The 8,288-nt window shown below is 36.8% G+C and overlaps 2 protein-coding genes across 2 annotated transcripts in view; one reads left to right on the top strand and one right to left on the bottom strand.

Moving 5' to 3' along the window:
* The first annotated feature begins 1,470 nt into the window (after positions 1 to 1,470).
* Positions 1,471 to 2,821, top strand: LOC122088878 (polygalacturonase-1 non-catalytic subunit beta-like). The gene is made up of 2 exons (XM_042658236.1): positions 1,471 to 1,575; positions 1,685 to 2,821. The coding sequence occupies exon 2, from the start codon at positions 1,814 to 1,816 to the stop codon at positions 2,654 to 2,656; it is 843 nt and encodes a 280-aa protein (XP_042514170.1). The 5' UTR covers positions 1,471 to 1,575; positions 1,685 to 1,813; the 3' UTR covers positions 2,657 to 2,821.
* Positions 2,822 to 3,744: 923 nt separating this feature from the next.
* Positions 3,745 to 8,288, bottom strand: part of LOC122088877 (signal peptide peptidase 1) — a 36,203-nt gene continuing 31,659 nt past the window's right edge. The window contains exons 10-12 of the mRNA XM_042658235.1: positions 5,115 to 5,251; positions 4,917 to 4,994; positions 3,745 to 4,054 (exon numbers count right to left, since the gene is read on the bottom strand). Of these exons, the coding sequence (XP_042514169.1) occupies positions 3,953 to 4,054; positions 4,917 to 4,994; positions 5,115 to 5,251 (317 nt within the window). The 3' untranslated portion in view covers positions 3,745 to 3,952. The remainder of the gene's footprint in view (positions 4,055 to 4,916; positions 4,995 to 5,114; positions 5,252 to 8,288) is intronic.

Below are 8,288 nucleotides of genomic sequence, written 5' to 3' on the forward strand. Positions count from 1 at the left end.
CCCATCAAAGTCCGTACGAAACCAATGGATGTAAACAAATAGTGTGCGTCCTTCCACTAAAATTCGTTGGAATGCCTGGATGCCTAATCTTTGCAAAGTGGGTACACGGATAACCTTTGAAAAGGTTTAAGTAATCCGGTAGAATCTTTAGACTACCACAAATATCTACCATGTGGCACATTCAATAGAGATGAAAATTTTTACGCAAGTAGAGTAATGTCCACATGTCAAGTTTTATCCAAAATGGAGGTGGCGGAGTGGAAACTAAAGCTTTCAAATCTAGTGTAAAAAATTAATTTAAAAAAAAAATTGAAAACACTACTGAATATGCCAATACATTGGGAAATATATGCTTAAATCTGGCTCTAAAATTTGTCATGCAGCCAACAATTGACTATTTTCTAAATTCAATATGGGTGAATTTTCCATATCACCATTCCATATGGAGAACATGGTGCCAGTATAAAGATAACCTTTAAAGTCTGCTAGTAAAAAACTTTTTAATATAAAGCAACTTAAAACAAAAAACTTTCAAAAACCTTCCTCCTGTTGCTATATTAGACAATTAATCTACTCCCAAATTTTCCTTGAATAATGATTGTTTTATCTTTTCTAAGCCTAAATTGTTCATACCAACTCTTGCTAAGGTTAAATTTCTCCTCTCAAAGTTTTTCTTCCATGGTCATGCATTCTTGCCTAGAAGTCTCAATAATGGACCCTAGAATGGCAATTCTGAGTTCTTCCTATAGCCAACCATGTGGGAGTTTTGACCTAAAAAATGTATGGTCGAGGATCTTCACAAAATAGATATCTTTTTAATTAAAAAACACTATAGTATATCAGCATTTTGGTTGATGCATTGTTGTTTAACAAAAATTATAACATCCCAATTTTTGGTAAGTTAGAAATGTTAGATGAATTAAAGATCTATGACCTTTAAAAGGGGAAGGTTTTGGTCCCTTTCATTGACTGCTCTTTTGTTGAGTCGCCTTTCTTTGTTTTTGTTTGCAATTGCCTTTTTGGATTGAGAAATATTATTGAGCTTGCAATATTTTTTTTATTATTTTTATTTATTTACTTCTGCTAGATTTATAAGATAGGAAAAAGGTTTTGTGCACAGTAGCATGCGTGAATATGCGCAAAGCCTTTGGATGGGGTTGATAGGGTGTACCGTAGACCTAAACCTCCATCCAACGGCTTTATGCAAGGCTGTGCACCATGCACAACTGTGCACAAAACCCTTTCCTAGTAAGAAAATAAGAAAATTGAATTGAGGGGTAATTTTGATATTAAAATTTTGATGGCTGAAGGGCAGTCGGAAGCTTGCTTTCAAACTAATCATAAAAGAAAAAAAAATCAGTTTTCCATAGGAGAAATTGGGAAATTATAGTTTTAGCCATTTAGGGGACTAGAAAAACTTCATTTACCCTCTATCTGAATTCAAACACCCCCTCTCAATGCAACAAACCCAACTCATTTCAACCAAGCCACTGATATAACTGATCCCATTATCTGTTTCACACCATGACCCATACCATTATCTTGATTGGACTTCTGATAGTAGCATACTTTAGTGTGAGAAAAAATATGCATTTCCTTTATCCATTCATTTCAACATGGTTAATTATTGCATGTTCTTGTTTTATCTTTCTAATATGTTTTTCTTTCTTCATATGAATTGCAGGGTTCTCAAGCTGAAAATGGCTTCTTACAGTAGTGGGAAGAGCATATTGGTCTTCCTCCCCCTCCACATTGGTTAAATGCAAAGGCTTCTCCATTAAGTCCCCATCAGGTGAAAGTGTTTCTAAAACTTATGGAGGAAAATAAATTGGCTTCTCACCTGTGTTCATTTTGTAAGCAAGCAAATATTGTTTGTTCTACAAATGCACCAGTGAAGAAGACAATGGACAATACAACCCTACCACCAATAGCCCAGTGGAATGCTGCCAAAATAGAATATGACTTTCCAACTGAAACACCGTTGTTGGTTGCTAGCCAAGGTGGATTGCCATATTTTCGAAAATCAATGTTGAAAGAGAGAGGTTTCATGCATATCCCTGATCTAAGGAATCCAATGTCATATAAATCATTCTTGCCAAGATCTCTAGCATCAAAAATACCATTTTCCTTTGCCCAGATTGAGGAATTGAAGAAACTTTTTGGTGTGGTGGATGAATCAAACATTGAAGAATATATTCAAGACACCCTCAAGACTTGTGAGAAATGCCCCATTCAAGGCAAGCAAAGCATCTGTGTTACTTCTGCCGAGGATCTCATTGATTTTGTTATTGAGAAATTAGGACACCATGTACACATATGGAATACTGAGAGTGTTGAAGGATCCTATGAGAATGTCACTATTGGAGCTGTGAAACTCATCTATGGAAACCTATCTGAACCACCAGCCTTGTGTCATAGTCAGCCATTTCCATTTCAAGTCTATTATTGCCATGTTTTACAGAAAGTGAAAGTATATTCAGTTGATATACATGCTAAAAAGAAAGTGAATCATGCAATCATGGCATGCCATTATGACACATCTTCTTGGAATCCAAATCATCTTGCTTTTAAGCTTTTGGGTTTTGGCCCAGGCCTAATTGAAGTCTGTCATTGGATGAACGAGAATGAGATGGTTTGGACAAAAATTATAGGTTGAGAAACATTTGAAGATTTGATAATCTTCTAGTTCTCTTGTTCGAGTTGCATGTTACTACTTATGCTATATTGAAGATTGATAATCTTGTAGTTTTCTTGTTAGAGTTGCATGTTACTACTTATGCTATTAGAAGGATAAATGGTAACCTTTTCTTCTTTTCATTTATTATTAGTCTTTTTTTTTTTTTTACCCCCTACAGGCCCTCGCCTGCGGCTTCAAACTACGATAGTATGGGACTTGATATTTCACTTTCGGAACCTTTTATCCAAGTAAAATCCACTCGCCAATCACCAGAACGAGAGATACTATTTCTAAAAAAAAAAAATATCCAACGTACATTATATGACAAACTAAATCAAACGAAAATGTTTGTCTAGTAAAGTTTTTCTTTGAGATAGAATCTGTTACCCCTTCAAAAACAAATCAATCACTGAATCTGAATGTTGTAATGGACAAAAATCAAGTGGACGGACAAAGAGTAATTTGCAATATATTTGCAATAACATATGGACTGAGGAACCCAGTGACTTGGGGAAACCAGAGAGAGGTTTTTCTATTTTATAGTAAGAAAATGGAGGTACTTTGGGTGCCAAATCCTAGTTATTCCAACAAGAATGTCTTTCACCCTAATTACCCCGTCTTAGTCCAAGAAAAGTCTCCCACTTCTACAGTTCCCCCAGAGTTCTATACATGCCATTTCATCTCTACAATTTGTATTTGTACTTGGTTGCGTTTTATATGTAGAAGATAAATTGTATTTGTATTCCTACTGTATTGCACATGTACAAAACTAAAAATACAACCCACATGATTCTATGATTTCAATGAACGAATATAACAGTAGTAAGTGAAGAGATTCTTCTCTATCCTCCCATGATGAGGTAAACATTTGCCTACTATTTATTGCTCTTTCATGTTTGGGAGGGGGTAGGGTAACTGCAACCCCCCACCATGACACAGCAAAACATTATCTAATTTAATCCCCCCAAAGATTAATAACATGTTAGAGAGAGAGAGAGAGAGAGAGAGAGAGAGAGAGAGAGAGAGAGAGAGAGAGAGAGAGAGGCCACGGCAAGGTAAAAGAAAGATTGCAGTACCAAAGGAAGGACCCCGAAGTATTCACGTCGGAGGCTTACTATTTAATAACTATATATCTTAATTAATTAAAAACCAAAATCTCTTACAATGGCATTCTAACCAGGTTCCATAAGTTAGTTTGTGGTTGAGCTACAAGGCTAGGCCTCATTGTAAACCGTCGCGTTCCTTTATCCCATTAGAAAAAGAACTCTGCATCCCCTATTCCTCTTTTTTGCTTGATTTGGCATCATCATCATCATCATTTCTCAACTCTCCTCCTTTAGTTGACGCAGCTGTCTTAGACTCATCAAACTCCAATAGCTATAAACGATAACAAAATCATTAGAATATATCTCAACTTCTCAACTATTCATTGACTATAGAAGAAAAAACAAAAAACATCTAAGGAACAGACGATACTTGTCAACCTCATTGTCATTATCATTAACTGCCTTTGCTTTACCTTTGTAATGGTTACGAATATTTAGTAGTAAGGGAGACTGACTAGAAGAAAGTGACTTGAATAAAACTGCCATCTTTCATTTTCATCCATAAAAATTAAGAGGGGGTTGACGGGTCAAGACCACCACCAACTGATTTAGTGAAGAGAACTAAAGATCATTCTGCCTTGGGGAAGGGGAGCTTCAACTCAACAACTGATTACAAGTTATGTAAAGAAGAGAACTAAAGATTCCTATTAGAAATAGGGAACATCAACTCCCAATCTTGAACACTTGAAGCCAACTCTGTTTCAGACAACAAATTCTCTCTTAGCAGATATATAACCCCTCTCTCTCTCTCTCTCTCTCTCTCTCTCTAACCCATCTAAAAGCCATTGCCCAGAATATTCTAACAGTTAATTATAGTAATAATAATAAAAGAAAGGCCCTAATATGTAATGAACTGAGTTTCTTCACTCTTATTTGCTGAATGGAACTCCAACAATCCCCATTAGACAGCAGAGCAGTACCCACTTATGTGGAGGTACATAGAGAGGAACCTTGGAGAATGTTCCTGCATCAAAGCCTCAATTGGAAGTCTTCTATTCATGTTATATACTATTTTTTTTTCCTTTGCGTATACAATGAGAATAAAACTTTTTTTTTTTTTTTTGGGGGGGGGGGGGGGGTGGGGTGGGGTGGGGTGGTGTGGGGCGGGGTGGGAGAAAAGCTGTAGAACAAACCGGTTTGACTTCTCCATTCCATAAGCAGTGGACAGCGACAGATCCAATAACAGATGGCACAATATACAGAAGTGCAGGCTGAAAGTGCAAAAGGGCAATTGTAAGATAATTTAGAATTAGTGGAAGAAAATTAACTAAATGCATCCCTTGAGTGGGAGGGTATATTTAAAGGATAAAAATTATATGGATATAAATAACCTGTGCCGCTTGAAACCAGTTCATCACGAAAATTGTTAGGACCAGACCAACTGCATATCCAAAAAATGCACTCCTGAAATAGCGATTCTCTTTCCCTCTTGACACATCAAACCTCAATGCCAATGCAACAAAAATTCCTTCAGCAAGATTAAAAAGAAAAACCGGTGAGTGCATGTTAACAAGAAACCAAGAGGAAAAAAAAAACAACAAAATGAATCACAGAATCAAACATAATTAGAACGTTTTAAATATCTGCAGGTCAATTCCACCAGAATATAATTACATTAAAGAACTATGAAAATCAATCAGTTCAACTCAGAAAAAGGAGGTCATGAAATTTCATTGTACTTTTGAGTTCGCACTTTACCTCTAAAATCTTGCGCCTGAAACATGTCATATCCCTTTTGGAATGGCAACATTTTATTCATATGGCCCATGCAGATAAGCTTATCCATATGGTCCTAAATCTGCCAGATGGCAGCTACATTGAATTCCAAAATTTTGTGTGGCCATTTTGTCCACATTACCTTGATTCATGTAGTATGTTTCAGATCAAAAGCAATTTTTTTTTTTGCTGGAGGTAAAAGCAGCTCAAAAGCATTTCACCACATGGAAAGATAAACAAGTCAATCTTGGTTAAGATCAGGATAGCTGAGCAAATGATTGAATACATGGTGGGCTATGTGATTAAGTTTGACTTTGAAACCAGACAGATGACCAATTCACATGATCCTTTATCTATTCAACAGGTTAGAATTGCCACATCAGCAATAAGCCATATGTGATTTGACGGTTTAAAAAAAAAAAAAAAAAAAAAAAAAAAAAAAACCAGTAGATGGTGGGCCGCATAGCTCAGATGGACCATGGAATTCGACATACAAAGCATCCAAGGGTGCTTTACAGATCCAACAATATAATCTGTTAGATCAGACCTCCAGATGGGTCTAATACAGTTGATCGTTTGGTTGAGATCAATAAACAGGTTACTCAGGAAACATTAAGCCTACATGCATTATAATTTACACTCTGCTTTTACTGTTTCATCCCCCACCCCCAAAGAAAAGGAGAAATCATCAATAAAATGAATAAAGAAACCCCAAACAAATGGAGTTTTGAATCCAATACAAATCTAGATGAAGATACAAGCCCCATTACCCCTGGTGACAGCCCATCTTTCCAAAGGAGCTCTACTATAAACATTCATGACATGAAGATAATGAAACATATGTATGCTACTATTAAATATGGCATAGCCCAATAACTGCAGCACTGGTATATCCCTGTATAAAGCGTCAACTTAATATTTCTAGATTTCCATATCCAGTTCTTTGATCTAGAAGCTACAATCATATCAACAAACTAGTTTTAAGGTAACCAGCAAAAGAAGAAACATTTACTCCCTTTACATGTGTTGTATGAACACACTAATATATGGGTAAACATACATTTCACTCTATCCCCTCCATGGACATCCAGCTTACATTATCACTTCCACTTTTGCCATATAAAGTTTCTACACAGAACTTGTTTTACATATATGTCTATCCTTTTGAATAGTGCCATTATCTCAACAAGTGACACAGCTGACAAAATATCCCATTACCTAACCATGAATAACCTTCTTCCTTTACACAAGTGATGCAGATCCGGATTCCAAAATTTGAAATTGGATTGCTTATGGGCCCACAAAAGAATAAATGATTCAACCTAAGCAAACCAGTGGCAATCTTGTAATTTATGAGGCAATTTAGAACCCCTTTGGAATTAAATAATTGACTTGGGACACAAAAGGAACTAGATAAAAAAGGAGAAAGTTGATTCTGGAAAGTAAAACAGAGGTGGGGTAAACTGGAATAACAAAATCAAAATCAGGGTCTTCTTGTAATATCAGGAAATAGGGCTTCAGTGTAAAAAGAAGATCTAGCTTCTTCTTTCTCACACGATAGGAATGAACCCAGCGGTAGAAGTAGCCAGCTTCAAAGGAGAAATCTCTCTCATGGGATACCTGATAGAGCTGGAACTTCAAAGAGGGCTCTGAATATTGAAGACCTGGATTACCCATCATAAATAGCCAACGAAGATGTTCAGAACAGCAGATCAGATTCTGCAAATCTCATCAGGCGATGGTTGCAGGTCCAGCCCTAGTTTCAGAGATAGATCTCTCCACAGGAAGGGTATTAGAGCTAGAGCTTCAAGGGTTTGAATCGCCTTGGGACCAACTTTCTTCAACCAGAACCAAAAGGCAAACAGGGATCTGCCGGTGGAGTTTTGTGATCCTTTTCTCATTGTGTCCTGCTGCAGGGATGACGAACAGTAACAGAACCAGGTAAGAGTTTGGATTCGAACTCACACCAGGTAGGTTGTTTGGAGTGAGAACTTTGATCGAATTATAGAAGAACAGCAAGGGATGGGAAAGAGAGAATATCAGAGAGGGAAAGGGAGAACAGCATGCACGGTAGCCATGGTTTCACCCAAAACTGTCATTCAATTTCAATCAATCCAAGTCCCATCATTGGGTACAATAACACTATTTAAAGACAAAACAATAACTAGCGTGCTATTTTGAAATTGAATAAACTTGCACCTAAATCTAAAGATAGAAACAAAATCTCACTCAAATAAAAATAAAAATCAACTCTAATTCAGTTCCTATTGTTTCTAATTCTAAAAAAGGAAATAAGTAAAGGAATTAAATCAATCGGCCAACTGCATGAACAAGACTCTGATCTGTTTACATGTTGGGTTCTGAATTTCAACACATGCATAAATGCAACACTGGTCCAGTCCAGATTAATGAGTAAACATGCCACATGCACCACAGCACCAATGACCAATAACAAATGAAGAAAAATCTCTTCAGAAAACCTGCGTTTCCAAGCCAATCTGGTGAGCCAGTGAGCTGGTGATCAAAACTGGAGGATCAATAGTAGATCAATCCTCCAACCTGGTCATTAATACCTCCTTAATGACTCCATTATCCCACATAATCAAGCCAGGTTTTGCATTAGTTTGAGTGGCTTTGTTGACCTTTTGAAAAATTGAGACAGAGATATGGTCAGCAATAGGGGTTGAAAACTGGGCCAGAAGATGGTACATTGCAATAAGGAGAATCATACTGATACGTGGGATAAGATATCCCAAGTATAGCATGCCTTTTTTTTTTTTGCGTGTGTG

The sequence above is a fragment of the Macadamia integrifolia genome, chromosome 9 (assembly GCF_013358625.1).
Source record: "Macadamia integrifolia cultivar HAES 741 chromosome 9, SCU_Mint_v3, whole genome shotgun sequence".
NCBI lineage: Eukaryota > Viridiplantae > Streptophyta > Magnoliopsida > Proteales > Proteaceae > Macadamia > Macadamia integrifolia.